At 39.4% G+C, this 26,701-nt stretch overlaps 1 protein-coding gene across 1 annotated transcript in view; it reads right to left on the reverse strand.

Moving 5' to 3' along the window:
• THSD4 (thrombospondin type 1 domain containing 4) overlaps positions 1–26,701 on the reverse strand; it is a gene marked incomplete at both ends in the record, with an annotated part of 236,750 nt that overhangs the window by 169,235 nt on the left and 40,814 nt on the right. The window contains one exon of the mRNA XM_079540750.1: positions 20,179–20,281. Within this exon, the coding sequence (XP_079396876.1) occupies positions 20,179–20,281 (103 nt within the window). The remainder of the gene's footprint in view (positions 1–20,178; positions 20,282–26,701) is intronic.

The raw sequence follows: 26,701 nt of genomic DNA on the forward strand, positions 1-26,701 counted from the left end.
CAGAATTTTTAATATTAAATATTTTTGGCTTTCTTTTAATTTCATTCAATGTCTGAAATATGTCAGCATCGTTCTGTTGCCCTTTTCCACCCAAAAAGCTACTCATGAAAAAGTCAGGGCATCTTGGCATTATGACGGGGTGTACTTTATACTCCTCCAGCGTTCTGAATTCACACACAGACGAGAGATGCAACATGGAGTCAGAGCTTTTGTGATACCAGCTGCATTCTACTGATCTATCTAATCACACTTTGCTCTTCTTATGACTGCTGAGGGACAGCAGAACAGGAGAACAGCCCACACACAAGTTTGCTTTTAGCAGCGTTCGCTAAAAGGGCCCACTGTCATCTTGTTTCCTCAGAGAATTCACCTGCTATGGCATCGCAGCCACTCACCCCTGACTATCAGTTGCCCAGAGCAGGACCTGCTGTGTAACAACAGCCCACGTCCAGTCAATAATCAAACAGAGGGGTCGGTGGGGATGGGCTTCCAAGAGCTCACTCCTGGGCTGCAGCTGTCAGATGGGAACTGCTGCCTCTGGGCCACTCTCTGTAGGCCCGGGGATGGCAGCAGGGCCAGCAGTGGGATCCCTGGCATGAGAGCTCACAGCAGCCAGCCATGCCCCTGCTCCTCCAGCATGCTGTTCTTCAGGCTGAGCCAACAGACCTGGCATTTCTCAACACTACCACATACATTTTCAGACACTAATCACTGTAACATGCATCTGCACTACCACTGCAGCTTGGATAAGAAGTTTTCCTTTGATGCAAAAGATCCTCCAAATCCCTGTCTGTCCTTTTCATTTCCCATTGTTAAGCAATCCCTAAGCATGCAAACTGGATTCCCCTTGGGTTAATCTAGAAGAAGCTGTCCTTTCAGCAAATTGTATTCACTTTAGCATCACAGCACAGCTAAACCAAAGCACACACAGCAGGATCCTGGGTCCTTAGCATAACCACTGCTTTCTACAAAATCCATACTCCCATCGCACACAGGCAAAGCCAACATCATCACAGTATTACCCCCTGCAGAAATTCAAGTACTTTGTGATAAAATGTGGAACACAGCTCTTTTCCTTGGTCCTCCGACTTTTTAAAATAGATATAAGACTGCAGAAAATTCCCATCATAGTTTGCAATAATAATTTAAAAAATTACGAATGAATGACATTCCATACTACGTGTACCAGCATATCTGTCTATGATGGATTTTAAGCTGTTTCTGGATGGTAGGGGTATATGGCAGTTACCAATACAGAAAAATCCTCAGGCCAACACATTTCATGGCACCCAATCCACACACTAACTAGATTAAAACATTACAGCCACAGGAATGTGTGCTACCTTCGCTTTTGCATTCCAAATTCAATATTCAGCAATAATTGCAAGCAAAACCCGCTACAAACAGGGACTGTGGTCAATTCAAAGTCACGTTACGTGGGAATGCAATACATATTCCAATATATATTGCGTATTTCAATAAGCTTTTATGTAACCAATATTTATTGAAGCTCTTGCAGCAATACAACAATTCACTGAAATATTTAATTATTAAGATATTCATTATTGTATTACGTATTGCAACCTACTGTAGGGAACCTGCTTTAGCAGGGGGTTAGGTATGTTGATCCCCAGACATCTCTTCCAACCCCTACGCTTCTGTGATTGTGTTGCAGCACACTTTCATACATCAGAATGATTAAAATTTAGCCCATGTGATATGAGATACAAATGTACCCAGGATTGCTGTCATTTACAATCACTGCACACACGCTTCAGTGAATGGTGGTGGAGGATCCATCCCTGTATAATAAAGACAATAACTGCTATTAGGCTCAGCAACATAGCTCTAACACTTTTTGTGCATAGGTCAATGATCTAAAAACCGTTACTTTAATGTTGATTACTGGTAACTATTTATTTTCAACTGTTTATAAACATTCATGCTATTAAAATTAATGTTGAATAAACAGATAGATTAGTGCTACACTTCATACAAAGGCTTATTTGTGCACTTGTGTATGCTAGAGCCTGCCTGCATCGGGCAGTTTTCATAGGACTTGATAAGTCAGACAGCACGCCTGACTTGGAATTTAAAAATACATTTTAAGTCTTCCACCATAGCTTTTGTTATGAATTTTATTAATAACAGCTGCTACGACTGATTTGTGCATTATTAGCTTGGCATTTTAAACAGTAAGTTTAAGTTACTTACTTTTCTGCTTAATTTATGCTGAATTGAATTCTGCAGTTCTTCAGTGCTAACCCACTTCTCCTATTATTTCATTCAGAAACCTCAAAAGTGTCATCCTTGAGAACTTCAATAATTTCTGCTTGCTGAGGCAGAAGTGGTACAAATGCAGAATTAAATTCACTACTGGATAAGCCAGAGCTGCCTTCAGAGAATGGTGTGTATTAGAAGAAGGGCCCAAAGCAATTCTCTATTAAAGATCATTGTGAGTCTCAAAATTTCCTGAAGGATAATGCTAAATGTTTGCTTGAAACTTCAGTTTTCCTCCAAGCTATACAATAAGAGCAGGCATACTTTCACGTACAGAACACGGGATCACGTTTCCTCTGTCTCAGCCACGCAGGGCTGATGCTAAGCACACTCAGTGATGAATTCTCCATGCTTTATTGAATGTAGCTAAGAACAATATTTTAAAATTCAAGATAAAATGCTTTCTGCAGATGTTAGGGGTTTGTTGTCGTTCTCCTTACAGAATTCAGTAAGAATGTTATCATCTACTATAGTTTCTAAATCAGATTCAAAGGCACTGGAGTCAGGCAGCACAAACATATGTGAAGCTGACTGGCCCTGCCAAATCGCTCCATGAATGAGCAACACACTGCACATTAGCTCCAGGATGTATCTTTATATTTGAACTAGAGGAGACTAAGGGGAGTCTCTTAGACAGGAGGGTAAGTAAGACAGAGAGAAAGGGGAGCAACGTAGCAAGGAAAAAGTAAACCATTGTTCTAACCATGGTGCTAAATCAACAACACTGAGGGCTTATAAACAATCCCTAGAGAGAGACAAGCTTCAGCAAATTCACAGCAAAGAAGCTTGCAATTTGCAACATATTTATTTATTTACCAGAAAGTTTGGTTACTCGGTGATCATTTCTCTGTGTTCTTAATTTCATAGCTCATCCCACTTTTGAGACTGAACTGTAACATAAATGTAAGTGGTTACTTGGAATAGCCAAGCCTGTATTTGTGACTGTCCATTCAGGGTGGGATTTTTGGTTGTTTGGTTTTCTTTTATTGTGTGTTTTTTGTTTTCCTTTTTTTTTTAATTCTACTCATTATCAGAATGGATAACCATATTTCACCTAGTGTGGATAATCTATCTCATACCTTTCCTTATTAAAAAAATAAAAGGTGGCTGTATAGAATTTCACACTTTAACCATCTGTTCTTAAATCACACATAGCAGGTGAAATTCTGCCATATTACCTACAGATATCCTGCACAGCAATACCACTTCTAGACTAAAACCTTTGCTAGGATTTCAAAATGGAGCTAGATCTAACAGGAAAGTAAATCTCTGCATAAAATACAGCTCCCAAGATGATCTTGCAAGTTTGCAGGTTTCCTTCTTTCTCAGTTAGTTTCTCATTCATCAGGGGGGATATTAAAAATCAGTATTTTATCAAAAGTAACAAGATCCACCTTCCAGGATGTGTCCCAGAAACTCTGAATTTAATTAAGTTACAGTTGCCAAATCAACCAAAGTTTGCAGGTTGAAGTCCACTCTGAAAAAGCAAAAATGGACAGACAGCTCAAGGCCCTTTTGCAGAGCATCCTTCTGCCGTGTGCTAATTCTGTGGACTCAGCAGTTCTTTAATCCCCCTCATCTTTAGTTTGTCCCAGTCCACGTGTTCGCGGAGCAGAGGGATTTCGATGTAAACAGTTCCTACTCCTTTTCAGCAACTGCAGTCACAACTTTAACAAGGTGAATGTGAAAGTAAACAAGGCTTTCACCGTGTAACAGCTGAGTAAATGTTGGCCAAGTATTTTAAGCAACTCTTGATGCAGAAGAGTCTTGTACTTTTAAACATCTTTAGATCCAGATCCTCCTTTCATAAATGATGAAAGAAATAACCAAACCTTGCCTATAATTATTTTTAAGCTAAGCATACACAGTGTAAGTAGAAGTCACATAAGGACTTCAAAAACACCTGAAAATACTGCAAGTACATAAAAAGGAATTAAAAATTTCAGTAAAGTTTATATGGGTTTTAGAAGAAGTAAGCTCACTGTAAAACTCCCAAATCCAAGCCCAGAATCTACTTCATCAAAAGACCCCCTGACAGTGACATCTCTTAAATAATGGAAAATTCTCCTGAGACGTAGCAGCATATAAACCTGGAAAACAAAGTTCTAAAAATAGAATGAAAGAGAGGATGGGTAAATTAGAGTGATCAGCACAGTGTTTTTCCCTAACAACATTCTACATATTCGTGGCAATACGTAATGCTGATTCTAAGAGTTGGCTGCTGAAATTCAGGGTTGGCTAGCAGAAAACCACTAGTGATCGTGTTCCCTTGCAAGCCATTGAACTTCATGCAAACAACTGCCCGGTTGCATTAGATCACTCAGCAGATCATACCAGCATGCTATGCTTGGCCTAAGGAGGGAAAAGGATGTAAAAAAAATCATGGTCCTCCTCTGACCTGCTCTTATCTGTCACAGCCAATACTGCCTTTATCTAGCCAGGTAAACCAGGCACTTTGCTGAGCCAAATTCCACCACTTTCACCACAGCTGTATCTGCCACTCTGTTTACAGACAGCAAAACCAATCACGTCGTATAAAAAATGCCAGATAAGAAAATGAGGAGTGTTTCTGATTTTCCACAGCAATTTCTTTTGTCACTGTTTCGTTCTTTTGTTACCTGCAGCTGGTACAAACTGCTACAGCACCATCCTAAAATGTAAATCAGTGCACAATCACAATCTATGAGCAGAGTTTGACTTTTCTTCCCCATGTGACATCAATGTGGATTTCCCAGAACGAACGCAGTCTCATCATTAACCATAACACCAGTGTTACTAAGCAAAACAAAGAGTGGAATACCCTAGAATAAACAGTGACATGTTTACTTTAGCAATAAGTCTAAATTGGAATTTTTGACCACTCACAAAGCAATTCAGTTAAAATGTTTTTCTTACTAAAATTAGTTTTGACAAAGAGCACTGCATCAACTACACAGAGGACCATTTCATTGATGGAAGACCTTCTGGCCACCTAACTAAGCAAGGTACATTTTCCAAAGTCTAAGATTACACAAAGCATAAATGCAGCATTTAAGGGAACTAAAAGGAAGGGAACAAACCAGGAAATACTGCAAGGGAATTAGTGGAGCTGATCCTACAATACCAGCATAAGTTGCTTTTGAGGAAAAATGAGAAACCGTGCCAAACAACACAATAAATTCCTATCCACATTATTTAACAAGTGCTTTGGAAGATGGTGGTAGTTAAAGAGTAACCTCAGCTGAACTGTATCCAATAGCTGAAAATAAGCTAGTGGCTTGTTTTCTCTTCTTGCGGTGCCAACTTAATCGGTTCAGAATTGGACTTCTTTTCAAATGACTTGGCAATGAGTAAGAACCTCTTGAAGATGACTGGAGTTCAGGAACCAGTAAGTGCTGTTAAATATTGTCTGTCACTGTCATTGAAAGGTCTTTTAATCTTGGTCTGAGCTACTCCTGCCAAAAGACAACCTACTCACAGAACGCCATGAAAAAAAAAAAACACAACAGAAATCCCTCTCCCCTTGCCACCAACCCTGGCCACTTGGATTCACTGTGCACAGTCCTTTTACTTAGTTTACAACTTCTGGAACATTTTGGTCTATATATACTCCAACAAACTATGGCCTTTGCCTTGCTACTGTTGTTTGTGGGTGCTAGACTTGTAAGCCTCTATTTCAGCCCTAGCAGTAAGAGCATCAGGAAATGTCTTGAGCTGCACCAACTTTGTGCAGCTATGTCTTACCACTGAAAAGACCACAATACTAAATGCTTCAAAAAAACCATACAAGAAGAGGAGAAAAGATGTAGCAGAAATCAGCCAAGTAGTGGATTTTAGGGAGATCCAAAACTCATTTACTGGAATTAGTTTTTGAAGGACTACCTGATTTACCACTGGAAGGATTTAAATAGCAGCATTACTGAGCTGCATAAAGTCAAATTACTTTCATTCTGAAAGATACATCATTTCACACAGAAAAATGCACTTCCTAAGGGATTCAACTGCATAAGCTATAGTATACAGACAGCAGGATCGGGATATTTGAGGGATAAGATAGCCATAAATCTTTGAATTTGAAGCTAAGAAGATATGTTGGATTAAAAATTAGTATTTGGGAAATTACCTTTGAATTCACTGAGACTTAGCTCTGCCACAGAAAAAGAGAAGAAAGAACAGTATGAAACAAGAATCCTTTTCTCCTGATGCCCTTAACATACGCAGCCAAGAACTGCCACAAACCCAGCACAGCAGGGCAGCTGCCACAGGCGCGCGCAGGCAGCCCTGCAGCCCTCCAGGCCGCCCAGTCGCATCGCCATGGCATACTGGCACTGAGCTTCACCAAGTGCTATGGCCAGTGCACATCAGCTTTCAAAACAGGCTTTTCCCGAGACCTCCTCACTGAGCCAGACTCCTTCAGCTGATAATGGCTGCTGTGATACGAAAGCAGTGCACTTTGTTTCTGTTCTGTTTCTTTCGATGTCACATAGCTATAGTAGAACGCTTCTCGCAATTGACTTGCTTAGATGCCTCTGGATTTCTTCAGAAAGTCCTGCATTCTTTTGTCTCCACACAGATTTTTATCTAAAGTTCACTTTTGTATTTTAACACAGTGTATGTGCCCAGAAGTAGTTTAGTGTTCCCATGACAACATCGCGTAATGAAGACTCAAATTTCTCAGACCTACTGTCACAGTTGACACGAAAAAGAAAAAGCAGCATTTTCAAAGGAGGCATTTCAATATGTTCTGCTCTCACAGTACTAATGACATAGGTATCTTCTAGGGAAACTTGAGCTCTGCAAACTAAGCAGGATGGCAGACACCATGCTCGGCAAATACGCTTCCCGTATGACGAAAGTAAAGACCATTTTTGTTACTCTGACACAACACTGAGGCAGTTTCATTTCAATGCTGAAGCATTTCATGTGACTGAAATTAAAACAATAACAACATATTATTAATATTACAATCATATGTGTGTTAATATACATACATTTCAACAATACTGACCCCACACAATTTGATAGTAAAAAACTTCCTGGTGTATAAATGTCTGGAAAGTGTTCTCATTTTCAGTTTTTGCTCACATTTGGGATGAAAACAAACAGCCAAACAACTCAAAATGTCCCTTTCCCTATGACATACAGAGCAGAAACACTGTGCACAACGCAGACAAAGAACAAACATCATGTCAATTCACACCAAATTTTACTTAAGCATTCACCTGTTCCTTTTGATGCTTTAGCTCCTCTCTGTGATGCTGAAGCACCTCACATGCACTACAGAAAGCCCATGGGAGATAAAAGGATGACTGAATTTTAGAGTCAAGACCTGGACAGAAAGATTACAAAACTTCCTCACTGTGAGATAGGAAACCAACGCAAGCCAGAAATATGGTTCCCAGCCTCACCCCATCCCTGCCTCGGAAAACACTGCTACAGCCACACCACCATCAGCAACAGCTCTCTGAGCTTAGCTCCAATAGCACTGCTCTGCCTTTCACCAGATCTGCCTTTGGTCCATTAGTTATATTTTTATTACTTCTCCTGATCAAAGTAATGGACTAGATGCTGGCTTCTTGGCTGGTCTGGCAGCATTGTTGGAGGAACTTGAAATTATTAAGCAGATGTTCTGCAACTTAACTGGGGACTTGTTTTGCTCTAATGAGATACAGAATTTGTTACAATGAAGGAAATTGCTTTCTGATTTGCTGCAATGCATTTTACATTCACTGGGTAACAGTTTTAAAGGAGCAATGAAAAAGAAAATACAGTAAAAGTTTATATTGCTTTTCAGATCTGATGATGTCACCAGACTTACATTACTGTATTTGAAAAAAAGATCAGGCCTGACTTTTTGAGGACTGTTTTTACACTTGATATCCACCTCCCTGGTGCAATGGATCCAAGCAGTTAGTTCTTTGTGATGACTCTATGGACAGATACTGTACCAGCAGAATTGACCACAGTGACTTGCACCTTCTCATTCTTTTAGGACATCGACTGGAATTACTCAGAAGCAGATCTTCTCTCTTTGTAGATATATAAGTGAATTTAATGCATGGTTCCTCTGGCCTTTTCAGAATTCACTTTAAACTGGTGGTATATAGATTTATATTCACGGTTATGCAGTGCAATATGGAAAGCAAATTAACAAATTCACAAGTAGACTGTGGAGAAATGCCAAGGATTTGTATCTATCTGGGTGTAACAGGGAGGACTGATCCAGTAAAATATTAGCGAGAACCAACTCTCCTTTTTAACTGACCTCAAACTGTGCCTTAGATATTTATTATGCGCCGTGCTTATAAAACTTCCAAGATGTCTAATGGAAACAGAATACAATAGAAGCCAGTTCTGCTTTTCATTTTATATACTACCACTGGGAATCTCTCTCCTCTGATGTTCATCCATATTATAAGCTTTTCTTTAATAGTGGGTAAGATTTTCCTTGCTTTGAAAATAATAATTCATCATAACAAATGGGAATATCAAGCATATATAAGTGCCAGTCCAACTACTCACGCCGGCTAAATAGGCATGATCTTTTAATTCCTTTGTAACACTCAGCACTACCAAAAATTTCCATTCAGAACATTAATGCAGTACTCCAGAAACACAGGAATGCCTATATTTAAATAACAATGTGCAGCACAGGCACCCAAATTTATATTCATAAGTAACCTCATTTTTTTAGCTAATAGTTGCAATGAGTTATAAGCTCCGTGCTCTTTTGAAATGCTGGAGGATGAAATTGGAAACTGTCTGTCTGAGGACTTTTGAAGGTATGCCATCTTTAAAAACAGGCTACAAGACTTGATCCTTTTGAACCCTCAGTAGCAGTTTATCAACCTCCCATTCTTTCCCCCCTCTTTTAAACCTGCACAGAGACTGCAACTGAGGCTCAGCTTTGTCAGTCTCTGCACTCAGTTTAAGCCACTGGGACCAACCTCACAGGCTTTCATCTTGAAATACAAACCATACAGTCTTCGCACTCACATCCCATAGAAAGAGGTTTCACCAAAATAAAAGAGGCTCAAGGACTCAATTATTCTTGTAAGAATACACTCAGGATATCCTATGACATCTGAGTTTGCCACAGGCTGAGCATACACATTACCAGCCAGCACGTTCCTAGAGCCATACTTCTGCTGAGCTGCACATCTCATGCCTTACCACTATGGCAGCTCACGGGCACGTGCTGGGATGCTCTTGTCCTGCAGTCACCCAGGCACCCCACAAATGGGTAAAGCCCACAGCTATGGCCTTACCTGGGGGAACCTCATTTCCTAGGTCAGGCAAAACCTGCTTGTATTTTAAGTGCTTAACATCTGTGGTTAAAAATCTGTCACCAAGGAGATTCTACCATTACAACCCAGCTACAGAAGAATTGCCAGATCTGAAACCTGGCCCCTTCCATACCAGAGCAGCCTTTCCTAAGCTTCTCAGCTAGCTGTCATAAGCTTGTCTGGCAGTACCCTTCTCCTCCTGCTAAGTGTGGCCCCACTTGTAGGCTGAACCAAAATTTGGGTTGGGAAACAATGACTTAAAGACAAAGCATTTATAAAGCTGATCAGAAAAAAAACAGAAAAAAACACAAATTTTACTGGAATCAGAACCTGCACATCAACATTTCCAGTCTATTTAGGTTTTTATTTCTACAATGTGGACCATGCCACAGTAAGTACATTAGGAGAATAAAATCTTGCACCTCAGTGTTCCAGACAGAGGAAATGCAGGTTCTATGCTGGGAGCATGCATGAGCAGAATGCCGAGTACACAAACAGAAACCCAGAACATAAATGTTTAGATTCTCATCTGACCCTTCTGAAGTTAATGGTATTCTTCCTTTTGCATCAGTTGATACTGGAGCAGGATCAAAATTAACAATCCATAAATGAAAAGAGAAACAAAAGGCAGATTTTGGGGAGTGCCAAATATGGAAGTAATTTGTTCTCCAAGACGGTTCAGAAAACCTTCGCTGTTTACTGTTACATCTTCACAGAACGACAGAAATTCCTGAACTCCACGTTCATGTACTGCTGTGCTCCGAGGCCCTGCCTGTACGCTCACCCAAGCAGCAGCAGGGCTGGATTCAGCAAAAGCTGCCAGAATCCCGGGTCTTTCATACCAAGCACAGATCTTGGGTGAACGCTTTGCACTGAGCCACTTTTTTTTCAGAAGAGCTCTGAGAATATCCACTGATCTGGTACATAACCAATTTTCTCAGTACACAGAAAAAAAAAAATAGTATTATCAAACTGCAACAAATTTTTGCAGGATCAGACATCAGTTCTGTTTACTTTTTAGTTACATAGCAATTTTTCTTCTAAATGACTCTGCAACTTTGACCTCATCCAAACGCCAGTGAAGTGAATGGAAAAAACTCAACAGCTTTTGGACCGTTCGGACCCAAAAAATTCATACTTCTATTGCATTCCTTTAGCTCCAGCAGCAACCTGGCTGGGAGCTCCACAGCCTGCTCCGGGTGCAGCAGCGGGCTGGGACAATCGCTGCTGACTGCAGGAGATAAATGTGAGAACTTTTATGAAATCAAACATATGGAAAATATTATGAAACTATTTAAAATCTTTGAAATACATAACTTAATCAACAAAAACTATTTCCGTGCATAAACTGAGGCACAGGTAGTAATTTTAGAAATCCAACATAGCTTGATAGTTTCAAGTACAGATCCTCTTTTCTATTTCATTTACCAACTTCATTTTGTTTTCTCTCTGTCTGTCAGTTGTTCATTTCTTTTTAAAGACAAAAAGAATATTCACCAGGCATTTTTCAATTCTGCCTTCTAAGTTAAACAACCCACACTGCACAGGAGAAAGAGTTTAAAATCAAGAATACATACTGCCAAAAATTGAAAATGACACTAGAAATGCGTTCATACATTTACCAACAAAGATGGGACACATGTTGATAATCTTTCTCTTAATTATTGCCCCGTTTATTCAGCATTTCCCAAACCTAATGTATAACATATGTTAAAACGATTATGTTGCTTCGACCTTGCAGCTCTGCTCTATTCTCCAGACTATTTCTTGGATCTGGAAGATACAACAGGATCACCGGGGTTTTGCAAGAACTGCACACCTGCAAAATGTAGTGAGCCCTAAGTTTTCCCCCATTCTAGTGCATTATACTACAAGAAATACTTGTGCAGATGCTCATGATAAGGACTCCGAAGACTACAATCATAAAACTTGAAAAAAATATTTTCCTGGTGAAGCTGAAATAGACATCTGTTCAGACAATTCAAGTCTGCTTGTCTTCATCTGCTACAAAAAGAGTCCACCATCAAAAATAACTGATTCAAGAGAATTAAGACCAATGTCAATCTCAAGGCAATTTTTTTTGAAATGTTCCAATTTCTTTATATACGACAATATCTTCTGAAAAAAGACTAAAGCATACCAAAGCACTTCTATAGATGTACTTGCGTGCAGTACTCAGGCCAATGCAAACAGCCCTAAAAAGAAAGTTCGTTTTTGATAAGAGAGTGAAGATATCTCATTTGACCTTCTGTTCTCTCCTGTATCTTGACAAACTCAACATAAAAAGGATCCGATGCAATAAAATGAAATGAAGATTCAAAAAGATTATAATTCTACCCCTGTGCAACACTGCCACTCAACCTTGCTAGAATTGAAGTAGGATCAGCACTATCTTCAATTCAGAATAGCAGCGGTTTTGGCTCTGTGAAAGTTGTGCTCAGCGTAAGAACCACAGAAGAGGACTCAAAGGAGATGGAGAGCTATCCCTGAATTTTACTGAGGCCAGGTAACTTCCTGCGGTGTGTTAACTTAAGGCAGCTTTGGTCTGTGCCAGTTCTTACTACTGGATGATCACTTCTGCCACCACATCATCTTGATTCCTAGTAGGACTACCGCTTCTAGAGTACTCCCAACCTCACCTTTATACTACCCAGAGTGCTCCCCAAGTCCCAGGGATCAAACCCCCACTTATCACCTTTCAGCAAGCTTCAGGCTGCTCTGCACACCCACTGGACACAATGAAGCTATATAAACAATGAAGACACAGTCCAAAGACCGTTATAGATTATGTGTGGTCATATACTATTTGTTCATGTAGTTCTGCTTATTAAAGATCTTGATTGACAGCTAAATCGAACACTGAGAAAGTGACCAAGGACTTTTTATACCAGTAGATTGGCTTTCACTGGTCAAAGTATTTCACTGCTTTTTATATGCAGGTTAGGATAACTTGTTTGTTTTTTTTGTTTGTTTGTTTGGTTTTTTTTAATGACTTGGCAAATGATTGGAGAAAAAAAACATCATTAGATGGGCAGTGCATTTGATTCCCAGCACTGGGCTTTGTCAAGCACTTGCTTGAAGCTAGGATTCAAAGTAAATTTTTTACAAATTTTTAAAGAAGTGAAATCAGATAAAATATCATACTCAGAGACCAACTGTTTTAAAATGTTGGTCTTGTAACTGCAGACAGTTACAATTTTATTGGAAGTAAACAACAACAACAAAAAATACTACTAGCATTTCTCTAGAAGTTTGAAATAGAGAGAAGTAAATACTGGTCACCAGGATTCAAAAGGCAATGTCTCCTCAGCAGCAAAGCCAGACTAAAGTTAACTAAACCCTTTATTACCACCAATATAACTTCTCAATTAGTCTCCAAACTCTCCCTTTCCCAGCTTCTCAGAAATAAATTATTTTCATAGTTTATGTTCAGGTACACATTGGGTCGTACTGAGTTCACCACTGTATGATAACACTCAATGGATGTCATTTCCCATTGTCATAAATGCAACCACAGCTCTTTCAAATTCTTGAGGCAGGTATACATCTACAAACACCAGTTCCTACTTGCTCTCATTCTTCATTGTTCCCTCCAAGAAGCAAGTAAAAGTAGGGAAATTGAGGTACACACAATTAACTGGAAACATCACAAAATGTGCAGTGCATGTGACCTATTGGAGAAAATGCAGACTTCATATCTTAGATCTCTGCTCAAAGCAGTACAGTCAATAATATATATATGTATATATATATTACTGTTTGAATTGCAACAAATCACACAATCCCACATAAAAGCAGGCTCTAATATTGCTAAGCTTCCTACAAATGCAAATCAAAATATGTTTATCAGTAGAATTAAACAGGAAGAATAAATATAAAGTGAGTTGCCATGCCGAAGAATTAAGTCTCCATATACATAAGTATCTAAGCATGTTTTTTATGAAAGCTTTCTACAGAAGTAGTTACATATTTCAGTAATACACAGGATATTTACAATTTCCAGGTCAAACTCAACACCACAGATGTTCAGGAAGCACATTTATTGATGAAGTCAAAGAAATGCCTCAGATACTTCAGCACAATCATGTTCTATTGTATTTGAACAAATTCTAGTCACATAAGTCAGCAACATTTCCAAGAGATTTCAGTTAAAACTGAAATAGAATTTTTAGTAATGTGTGCAAATGTGACCCTTTACTCTCTTAGGGTTTTCAGTGAACCTAAAGGAGATCAGAGCTCCCATTCTATCAAAATTCAATAGCAAATGTTATACCTATAGTATTTAAATTCCTGTCAGTAATTTCAGATCTATGCTTTCAGATGTTTGCTCTTGCACTAATTTGCTACAGGTTTATGGCTTAGTTTAATGTTACTCTTTTGCTAAGTAACTGTTCTTGATCAGCCAGAGATTAAGAATAGTCCAATATAAAGAGCCAAGAGATCACAGAAAAGGACAAGCAAAGCAAACTGCAGCATGTTTCATACATCAGCTCACATAGTAGATGAAGACCTGAAGCCATGAGTTCTCAAAAGCACGAAAGTGTACTTCCTACTTCTCAAATTAATACTGTAGACCGTAACACTGGAGTGTACACGTGCAATATACATGTGAACAGCACATAGCAGGCAAACATATCAGCCTAGTTATTTAGCAATTTAAGAAGAAATATAAGAATACAGAATAAAAAATAAGAATAAATTATAGGAATTAAAAATAAGAATATAGTGCATGTGATTAATATACAAGCTTCACAAACAACTAACCACAAAACAGAATAAAAGCAATTAAGCACGTTTCTAACAGGTAGAGGCAAAAAACAGAACTGTGGTGTATTTCCATGAGAAATGAAGACTTCAAGCAGCTGCCTCATGGAATATAATACCCTGCAGTTGGATGAGTTGCAGAACAGCTGGATTATTTCTGGAGAAATTCTGTATATACACAAGCATCTGCATGTCCACTAACCAGAAGTAATTTACCAGACAAATTATAAATAAAACAGTAAGACTTCTTGAGTTATGGGTGAAAGAAATTAGGTTCTCAAAGTATTGCAACAAAAACTACAAAAACACTGGTTCGGCACAGCACAACCACAGTCACAATGAACTGGCAGTAACATATCAGCAAAGGCCAATTCATAAACTGTGACTGCATTGCCTCTGTTTCTGAAGGAAACTCCTCTAGCCAAGAAGTTGCAGGGAAACATGCATACATCAGGACCTACCTTACTACCTCAATGATGAATTCTCTAATTACTAACAAGTTCCGCTGCCTATTAACCTACAATAATGACAGGATCCTGTATATATTAAACTTCACCATGTTTCTTAAATGGTTTTATATTAAGACATTATGACATCCAACAATGAATATGTGCTTGCATGTACTGCATGTCTATAATAATATATCTATATTCATACAAGCAGAAAAAAAAACCAAACACGCTAAATCACTGAAAACAGGTACAGTACATTCAGGTTGGCCCAGAACATCCACTGATCTGTGACTTTACACAACACCCGATAGACTACATTTATATCTATCCTTAAAACTTTCTCCAATATTAATTGTGCACATTCAGTAGATTCATACAAAGAGTTACAAGTAATGAGAGAAAAACTTAAAAGCAACATCTGGAAATCTGACAACAGAAGTGCTACTTAAGAGAAATCTGCCATCCATTCAGCAGACTTACTCCCAGGAAATATCCTGAGGTTTGCTCCCTCTGGGAGATAATTTCTGCCAGCCAGCTGAACGGATGATGCTCAACAAAACATCTTTTTAATGAGACTCCAGTACTGCATAAATGGTTTCCTCACAAGTCTGTATGTCCTTGTTTGCACAAAGCCTGAGAAAGTCTGCCCAAACATTCCAAAGTTGGAAATATCACCAACAGTACTCTGTGCTGCTTTCAGTTGCAGAGATTCTTACTCCAGTTGATATTTCAGCCTCCCTCAAACCTTGCACAAGTGCAATGTGGTATATAGGCTCGCTTTTCTCTCTCAGCAGTCAAACAGGAAAAGAAAATTCATAAGAGAAAGCCTAGCCTAGCAACCAGAAAGATGCTGATGAACACTAGCAGTCCTTCCAGATCCCTCTTACTGCCAAAGGCCACCTGCTCTGGCTGGCTGCACGGCCCTGACCTCTCTCCATGGGGAGCGGGGCCTCTGCAAGCAGTGTGCGCAGCCCAGCCAGCCCCAGGCCTACCTGCCAGCAGTGCTGCTGAAGCAGCCTGGGAGAGCTGAGCACGGCTCTGCTCCTAGCAGCTTGTCTAGCTGGATGCTAGGCAAAGAAATCCCGATGCTACACAATGGAATGATGTAGATCTGTACAATCTTTACTATGAAGATCCTCTGGCCACGTCTTCAATTCTGTTTCTACCTTTGCTAGCTTGAGTCCACCAGGTTCTAACACAATTCCTCAAAGAACACATTTTAAGTACTTTCCAGCTGCATAGAATCATTAATGGTGGAAAAGAGCTCTAAGGTCATTTAGTCCAACCCATACACCTACCACAATATTGCCCACTAACCACGTCCCTCTGTGCCACATCTCCATGGTTCTTGAATACCTCCAAGGACAGTGACTCCAACAGATCCCCGGGTGTAACGGAGACAAAATCACAGCTCCTCCAGGACTTGGAAGTCTTCTTGCAACCACTAGGCTGCCCTCCAGCAGCTTCCCTTGCTGCATGCCACAGCCAGTGAGCAGCACAGGCCAGAATGCTGCAGGTGCCCACAGGGCTCAGCCTCAGGAGACCAGAGCAATGCAGCACTGCGTGCGTGCTGTGCCTGCACCTGCCACAGCTGTCATCCTAACCACAACAGAAACCTCGGATAGCCTGGCTGTCATCAACAAATAGAATTCAAAGCAAGGGGGCCCATGGCTGACCAGAATTTTCTGTGGCCATTCATTTGAAATATTGTATTATCAGAACGTACTTTAGAAGCATGACACTACCCAGGTATCCTCTTGAAGATGAAGTATCAGACAGACCTCTTGGAGAGGACTTTATTTGTTCTTTAAACTTATACAGGATTTCTGACCAAAAAAGTCTTGTCACCTCTTCACTAAGAAGAACAGCTGTCCTGTGAATAGATTTTCATTGAATTTTACTTTACAATGAAACAATAGCTTTTCTCCTTGAATTAGACATTTTATCTATCAAAATACTGAACACTTCTCGTTAGATTAAGAATTTATTTTTAATGGTGGAGAAAAAAAAAATTAACTGAAAAGTTCAAATTTGAAGAGTTAAGTATAAAAAGGGAGGCTATAAAAAAGAAGGGAACAGACTTTTTAGGAGGATCTGTTGTGACAGGACAAGGAGAAATGGTTTCAAATTAAAAGAGAGATTTAGATTGGATGTGAGGAAGAAGGTTTTTTGCAATAAGGTGGTGAGGCACTGGCACAGGTTGCCCAGAGAGGTGGGCGATGCCCAGTCCTTGGAGACATTCAAGGTCAGGCTGGACTGGGCTCTGAGCACCTGATGGAGCTGTAGGTGTCCCTGTTCACTGCAGGGGAGTTGGGCTAAATGACCTTCTATGGTCCCTTTCTACTCTAGCAATTCTATAAATTCTGTGTTTCTGTGAGTCATGCATTCACTGCTTCTGTAGACCTAAACTTCAGCATACATTTTACAATCATGTCACGATGATGTTTTCCTTTTGATACAAGTAGATCTTCCTCTCAAACCCTGCTCTTAAAGTTGTTCTGTGGTTTTGGTTCTCCAATGCAAAACTTTTTTCTTTCATTAACTACACTAAACTCATGAGGTTTGCAGTCTCTTTAATATGCCTTTTTAAAATAAAGACAGAAGTTTGTGTTGGAGCAGCAGCAGATAAAACGGGTTAGAAATGCAGCTGCACCAATCTGAACAAGGAAGAAATAAAAATGTTATTTTTCAAAAATAATAATAATTATACTGAACTCACCATCAAGATAGGACTGTAAATCATGGTTTAGCTGCTCTTATTGATCCAACACAAATACTAGGAGCAAGCTGAGATGTGCAGGGGAGGGGAAAAAAATGGACTGTGGTATGTTTTAGATCTCCTGAGTCATCTTTCCTGGCACAGGGCAGAGTGAGTCAACGCCGCTGTGGAGGAAGCAAGGAGATGGAGGTGGGCTGAGCTGGCTCTGCATTGGCTACGTCTCATTAAGAATAATTTGAAAAGGGATTCATCAAGGCTAAATCTTTGATGCCATGCTACAACAGAAGTCATTTCATCTGCAGACAGCATCATCAGCTCTGTACTTGCTGGAATATCGAGCCCTTTCTTCTGCCTAAATGCATGGTACAAAGTGCCAAAGTTTTACAGCTCCAAAATTGCCTTTGAGGGCAACTTTGTAATGCTTTACAAGACTTCAATTAAAAGCAGACCATACAATGAATGTTCATAATTTGAGGTAAAGATGTAGCACTGCAACTCTTCCATACACCCACAACAGTGAAAAGCATGACTGAGGCACAACTGCACTAGAGAAAACATTATTTGATCAACTAAGATCCAGATACTAAATTATTTGAATCTGCACTGACTGACGTTTTGCAGTAAGGATAGGTAACATCAATTGTGAACAATAGTTGCTCTTTTAAGTGAACTAGAAAGAAAATGCTAGCATGCTCACTACACGTGGAAATGTCTATTTCTAGTTACACAAAAAAGGAACTTCACATACATGCAACACTCTGCGAGTCCCCTGAAATATACTTCCAATACCCCCTTCAGCACATCTCTGATGGAAGGCTCTTTGTTATTCCTCCAAAATAGGTATTTTGCTCATGAGCAGTGAAGATGGCACAGAACCCCAAAACCTGGCTCAGAGAGCTCTTCACACAGCGCAGCCCAGTAAGGGTCAACTTGGAACCCAGGAGCAATTCAGTGACAGCTGTATGTGCTGTTTTCTACATGACTCGCCTTGCTTCAGCCCTACATTGGTGTGCTTTTCACTGCTCCATTTTGAAACCTACTATCAGGCTCAATGGGGTACACATGACCCCAGTGTACTAACAAACAAGGATCAGCAATATTCTTGTTCACCCTTTTTTCCTTCCTCACCTATTACAGTAAAGGTATTAGAAACACAGAGGCCTAGCACTGCAAGAGCAGTCTCTCCATCACAAAATAAATTTTCTCATTCATTTTCCACACCTTGTCCTATTTTGCCTCCATTTTGGAGCTTGAAAAGCAAATTAGCATACCAAGTTTAAGGCTGACAGCAAGTCAAACATAGAGTACTGAGTAGATCACTGACATTAAAGACATGCATAATGAGGAAACTTGCCACTGTATCAGTTTTACGAAATACAGTATAGGGTGTCAACTTTAAGATAAATCATAGCACACAAACATTTCTTTGTAATGAAGTCTCTTGTAACTTAAAATCCCTGTAAATGTTAATGGTAAGGCATTAAAAGCCACAGCATGATGTATTATCTCTAGCTAATTGTGTAAAATTGTATTATGTGTAGCTACTTGCACAGAAAGCAATTATAGAAGTGATATTCAAGACAAACTTCAAATAACTGAGGTAAATTCTCTTCCATCTGCTTTGTTCTTGTCAAATATTAAAAGGACAAGTAGATAGGCCTATGCCCTGTATTTTGAAATTTCAAGGTGCAATTCTGTGCCCCCATTTGGATAGAAGACACAGCATAAAACACACAGTACACAGCACACACAGCCTGCTGTTAAGGGGCACTGTGGATAGCTATGCCCTTGCTGTACTCTCACAACAGCGATTCATGCCAAGCAACAGAATGGCATCGCAGTAATAAAGATAGCTACTGCCCAGTATGCATACAGATTTCTCTTTGTGTAAGTCCTCTTTGATCCTTGCAGTTCTGTGAGAAACAACTTTCTAAAACATTACTTTAAAAATATACAAAGGCAAACTAGTTTCCACTGAATCCAAAGTTGAGACATACTTGAAGGACAAACTGTTTACTTCGTAAGCTTCAGCTGAGGAGGGCCCAGCTCTTGCTTACAGGAAGACAAACACAAAACAAAGTACTTACTTCACAAAACATGTTTCCAGTGAAAGGTTGCAACCCCCAACTCACTGAGGCTTCAACCATTAGGCCTCTGAAGGAGTTACAGACCACTGACAGTTTTCACTACCTGTTTCAGGACAACTGGTTTAACAAACTGGGAAAACCTGCAGCACAGGTATTCCTCCCCCAGTAACCATCTCCAACTGTCAAACACAACATTAGAAAGTATAAATCACCCAGTCGGATTCCTGAAATGAATGGATCAGGATCACAAATCACATGCTACTCTGGAATTAAAAAATTCAACTCCATTTACTGAAACAGACCTATACTGAGCCTTATCATCAAAAGCAGGTACCTAAAAGAGAAGACATGTAATAGCAACATAGCTGAAATAATCTTGCAACGTCATATAGAAGCAAAGGTACTTGTGTCAAAGTAGAACTGGCACGGTTTCATTCTTGTAAAATACAATAAAGATTAATCTGAGATATTTACTTGTCCAGAAGATGAACAAAGCAGAATCAGCAAAACTCAAGCAGTAAAGCTTCATGGCTTCCGCTGGGTTAAAAGCACATCTGCTTTTCCAAAACACAGTCTGCATAACAAAGCAAAAGCACATTGGCTTCCCTTACCTTCTGCAAAAGGTTCCCATTCATAAAATCGTCCCATAAATGGCTTGTTATTGTATGATGCACACTGCACTTCTCTAATACTTCTACTGCTTTCAGGACACGTCTGTTAAATAGAGAACACAGTTGCATTATAATCAAGAGCAATATTATTATTGCTTTCTTATTTGTTCACTTCAGAAGGTCAGTGAAGGCTTTGTCAAATTCTAATCCATATTAACATCAGAAGACTCCTTTTCTTTAAAACAGATAGCAACACTGTGCTTTTAAGTGCTTGTAAAAAAAATGTTAATGTTATGGGGCTAAAGGAGTAACAATTCTGCAAAACAATCAAATTCTTCATTGAGTTGTCATTCCACTCAATAAAAACAATACTTCAAGATGAATTCAATAAACTAGATCTGAATCATTTCCTTTCCACAACAGCTTCACATTTCTCATTATTTATTTTTGGGCTCAGATTCAACACAGAGCACTGAACATACATGCTTCCATAACTTACTAAAAGCTGGGCACGCCACTTTCTTATTCTCATCCTATGTTCCAAAACAATATTACTAGCTTTTAAAAAATTATTACTATTTCCATGTGCTACTATGACAACCATTGCCTTCCTCTGTATTTTAACTTGTGCCTTCAAACGCTAGCTCCACAATGCTTGGAGCAACGAGAACGTTTTGTGTAAGCACACATATGCGCACACAGTGAGGCAGGGCAAGCTGAAGACAAAAGAAACAACTTTTATTAGGTCACCTGCGATGCAAGCCTTGGCAGAAAAACCTTGTTCAGATCTGAAGCAAATTCCAAAAGTAAATATAAGTTAAACACTTAATTATTTTGTTATGCTTTTGTCCTCGAAGTATAGCAGTTACAGCAAATGACTGCTTGGTGTGCGGGCACACAAAGGGGAGCAAGATCTCTAGAAAACAGGGGTTTACTTAGAGAAGTTCTGTGCTTGGAGAAAAAAGGCAAACTTTGGTCACGTGCATTTTTACAGGTAAACATTAGATGATCCAGATGCCTATTAAAAACATGACTCACAAGCAACAGAAATCATAGGAAGAAATAGAACAGAGCAGCAGAATAATATTTTCTATAGGACACAAAATGCAATGGAAAACTAGATACACTACTTTAAAAAGCAAAATAGATAAGTAAGAAAAGAATCAGTAATACAGCAGATCAGATCTCTTAGGTCTGTTATGGGGGACAGATGGGACACCTTTGCAGTGCAAGCCAACACAAAGAGGTCCCAGAAGAAGTTCTCCCCAGAGGAGTTCTGGTTTTGTATCCACCACCCATATATGAAGACATTTGTTGTTGGATCAGTGAGAGCAAAGCCAAGACTTTTCAAGTGGGCTATAAACTGATCCGAAGTCATGGCTGTGGGGAGTTTCACTGACTGCTTTATCTTCTAGTAGAATCACTATAATAAGTCTTCAGGAATAAACACTGCTTCTGGCCAAACAGCCATCTGTGCTTAGTTCATCCACCCTTCTAAGGTCTCCAAGTACATGCAGATACAGTTATCCTCAACAAGCCTTCAAAAAAACAAGCAAACTTTAAAAGTTTCACTGAAAATCGGACTTTGAAAGGACGGGACCAACAGTTTGTTTCTACTGCATAATACAGAAATCAAAGCAATATATCTGGAATAAGACATTTGTGACACAGCAATGCCACAAGATTAATTCAACCACAATAAACAAACATCAAGACTTAGAATCTTACATTTTTTCTGAAAACCAATCATATCACATGTCCTAAAAGAGGACGAGAACCTGAGCTGGCATAAATTAAGGTCCTTACATTAAATTAGAACAGAACAAAGTCAGTTTGCACCAGCAAAGAAAGCAGCCTGAAGGGTTTCTTTTTGGTACACATTTCTCTTTTTTTTTTTGGCTCATGTGTTCTGATAATCTGTTGCAAAGATTTGTTGTTTCTTGTTTCTCCCTTTCTGAGCCTTGAGCTCATGCTCTTGTGTACCAGTATTTCTGGCTCATAAACCATTTCCTGTGCACCCCGTTCATACCAACTGCAGACAATGTAAGAATAAAAAAAGATCAAAATATTCATTGCAGTTGCCAAAAAACAGTGCTCCCCTCCTCTCCTCTAAGATCATTTTTCTATAGCTGCAGTTTCTGCTTTTAAACTTACTGAAAAGTTGCCCACAGGACAGAGGCCCCGTTGCTTTAAAGCAGGACAAAGGACTGACTAGAACACCAAACACACTGCATGGATCAAGCCTAAGCCAGATGAAGAAAAGTCTAACTCTGTAACATCCCTGCTACTAAGAGAAGGCTCCAGGGAGACCTGACAGCGGCCTTTCAGTATCTGAAGGAGGGCTATGAAAAAGAATGGGACAGACCCTTTAGTGGGGTCTGTTGTGACAGGACAAGGGGAAATGGTTTCAAACTAAAAGAGGAGAGACTTAGATTCGATGTAAGGAAGAAGTTTTTCTTACAGTAAGAGTGGTGAGGCACTGGAACAGGTTGGCCAGAGAGGTGGTGGATGCCCCATCCATTCGAGGTCAGGCTGGACCAGGTTCTGAGCACCTGGATCAAGCCCTAGATGTCTCTGCTAATGCCGTGGCAGTGGACTAGATGGCCTTTAAGGGTCCCTTCCAACTCAAATGGTTCTATGATATTTTAACAGGTAGGGGAAAAAAAAACAAAAAAGTAACAATGCTGTAAATCAGGTATTTGCCTTCAGCTAAGTGCTACCAAAATGCCAGGCATTTTCACACATCACAGGAGGCTTTCAGACCTTCCACTACCACGTTCTGTTGTGACTACTTCAATGTCTCAGCCAACTTTCCTTGTACTTTCAGATCATGAAATTGTAACAGCAGCAGCACAGCACTGTGCCAAAGGAGCAGGGAGTGTTTAGGGTAGAATATTTTAGAATTACTCCTTTCTGTTCGGAAACTTTAAGCCAAACTTCTTGAAATGCTCTGAAGGAGTTACACGTATCTACGTCTCATTATCATCTGAGATACACAGGCACGAAAGTACTCCGGGGGACAGCAACACACAGTATTTCTGTTTGCCAGGAAGCATCAGTTTTCTTTAAATTAGCTGTTAGTAAAACTAAGACCTAAAGCAAAGAAACTAGCCTACCCTACTTGGGAAAACATTCGAAAAACACAAGTTTTCAACAAATCTTTGACGCTTCCCCGAATTATCGGCAATGTATCAGAAACCTGTTGCTCTGCCAGCTGATGTGTGCTCACGCTGCACCATGCCTGCCATTAGCAAATTGCTTCGAGGCTGCACTGAGATATTGCACGTTTGAAAAGAATAGAAGGGTCATTCTGATACCAAAGCCACCTTTAAAGGCAATTAAGACACTGACTAACATTTTTTGGCACTGTTGCATTTCTACAGCCTACAGTGAGTGTCCAACTCATTTTCCAAAGCCCACAGTCCTTCTGGGTTCTCCAGGCCTGAGCATAATTCGTAATTAATATTTTCTATGTGTATATTACCATATATTAAATTAAGTCTAAGTAACCTAGTTACACTCAGTTTTGTCCTCCTGCAGTAGTTCTAGCTGATCTTATTAATCCTTTTCCATTCCAAAGGATAAACACACTTTCAAAGGAAAACACTTCAAATACTTGTTTCTGAAACACTGAAAGGCAGCAATAGGTTCATTTAAACAACTGGAGACTGTTTTTCTTCCCCCCAAAAGTTCTAATTCTTAAAAATTATAACAGAACATGAATGCAACTGCCTGCCAATAAAAACAATAAATAAGGTATACTAAGTATGTCTAGATATCTTTGGCACAAAATACCTGATGATTTTTTTCTTCTTAAGATGGAATTAATGTTTGTAAAATCAAAAACAGGCAAGAAACTTAAAAATGTAAAATTTTTAAATTTATGTGAAGAACAGCATTTCAATAAAAATAGTGCTGGCCAGATCTAGTTGCAGTCCATGACTGCAGACAGTACACTATAAAAGTCTGGTTTTACACGCAATGAAAATTAACATCTGTGAATGCAGCAGTATCTGGACAAGTTTAGGAAGAATGAGCACCTATAATGCTTCAATCCTGGCACTGCATCAAGCACTGCATTTGCTCCTACACGTCTGCTGCAGTGGAAATTATGCTTAGTTTTGGGGATCACCATAAACTATTAACTTCTTGCTAACCAGAGAGAATCTTTAAAACAAAGTCTAAGGGAGCAATTGCTACAGTAATATTTTTCTCTCAGTGCTTTCAGGGGCCTGCCTGTCATGGGCAGAAAAGATAACAAAATAATAATAATCCAGTTTTGTCTCCTAAGTAAGAGATGGGAGAATTGATTAATCAAACAAATTATTAATCAAACAAGACAGTATCATTTGAAACATTTCCACACAGATTTGTGATACTGACTTCTGAAATTACTGCTGACTCTTTCAGTGGGCCCAATACATACAAGTAGCATCTACTGCACAGTGCATCTGAGACTATCTACCAGCTGACCTCAACAAATGGCATTCCTTCTTTGGCTTCTCAGGACAAATTAACAGCCAGGAAAAGTGGTTTTTTTTCCTGCTAGAAGTATACCAGATCCAGGAAAAACAGAACCTTCCCCAGTCACCATGGCATTCCCTCCCCATATTAAAAAAAAACAAGGAACACTGCATGTCTGTAGTTGCGGAAGGTAGCTGACTTTGCTGACTCCCTGATCCCTGCCCCAGTAATCCCACTCCCTAAAGGTTTGTTTCAATTTCACATCCACTGTTCCATAAAGTTTTGTTGGAGCAGTAATGTAACCAAAGTTGACTATAATATTTCAATTAACTCTCTAGAAAAATGTAACAGCAAGAGCCCCAGTCAGGCTGCAGCTCTCTCTTGCAGGTCATGCTGTTAAACTGATGGTCCCCAACACTTCTGGCTGTGGGGTCATCTCCCACCTGCTTACATGTCAACACAGCACTGTAGCAAAAGCCTCTTCAAAATCTAGCTGTTCTCTCTTCAGCTGCAGTGGGCTAATCCACCAAAGTCAAACACTGTCAAAACATCTACAGTTTCTCTGGCATCATCTCATGTTATTAATCCACCAGGTGTCTTTCTACCCAAGTATTCCAATACTGCAATACCTTGCTTTATACTGAAGTCAAATTAATTCTATTTTGAAAGATTTTGTTTTTGTTTGTAAAAATACTGCTATATACAGACTACATATTTGACTACCGAGTCATCTCTTCTAGTTCCAAACATATATATCACCTGGATGTTCACACAGCCTTAGAAAGTTTAACCGTTTCCTTTGCTTATACTTCTAAAAACTCTCATTTTGCCTTCCTAATATGTTTATACTTTACGTCTACATTTGTACTTCCAAAGTAATTCCTTCACTATCATTTTGTTGCTACCTCATTTTTCCTCCATTTCTTTCACCGTCAATTCCAGCACACTATTTGCCCCATTTCATGCTGAAATAAAACAGAATGTCACAGCTGGATGTCCGAAAACCATCAGGCTAATGGTCATGTTACAACTGAAACACCACTGGCATTTTCAGTAGCCCCACTGGAACACAGAAACCTTTTTTCCACAACTGATTTCACTTTGCACAATACAAGGTGTTCTGACTTAACCTAGAAGAGTCTTTGAAGGGTCACCTGAGCAAAGCCTTGATTAAATTTGCAATGTACCAGTCAAATACTGCATTAACGCATAACACTGCGAGTGTATCTGCTAGTGATTGACCTTTCATCCCTTCTTCAGTAATTTACAGCTTCAGTGTGTCTAATAAAAAAGAAGAAAGATCAACCAAACAAAAATAAGAATCTCTTTCCAACTTTACACGTTTGTGGCCTTTTCTGAATTCTGATAAACCTATTAAATTAGACTGAAAAAAAAAAAACTTATTTTAAGATTTTCAACAATTTGCAAAAGATTCAAGTCCAGCTTTAGCTTTAAATTAAATTTTAGCCACTCATCCATCTTACACATAGCATCCACACTGGTCTAACATGTCCGAATGGAAATGCGTGGCACTATTAAGCTTAGGAAGACTCACCAAATGGCTACAGGACGAGCATTAACAGTAGAGTTCCTCAGTAGCATCAAAGATGTGTCAAGAAAATCATCAATTTCTGATTATTCTTGTAATTTTACAAATGTTCTTCCAAATAATAATGACAATAAATGGATTCTACCGTATCTAAGTTTAACAATTAGAAAATGGAAAACAAGTACCGAGAACAGATCATGCTGAAACAGAAAGAATATCATCTGGTGTAAAGCAATACACAAGCACGCCATGAAAGCCAGCACTATGTGAACTCACACCTGCCAATGACCTAGCCAGCTGCCAGTTCCTAGTCCTTTTTTTGATCCAGCACAAAACCAGATGACTATTCACTCCTTCCAAAGCCAGTTTTTCCAAAGTTCAGTTACCATTTTACTGTCCCAAATTTATTTTATTGCCTAGTTCCCCGAATGAAGTACTTCAGTACTGAGATTGGAGTGCACAGACGATATTCTTTACTTAATCCTAATCAAGCATTAAAAATACTTGGCA

This window comes from Tetrao urogallus, assembly GCF_951394365.1.
Source record: "Tetrao urogallus genome assembly, chromosome: 11".
In the NCBI taxonomy this organism is placed as follows: Eukaryota; Metazoa; Chordata; class Aves; order Galliformes; family Phasianidae; genus Tetrao; species Tetrao urogallus.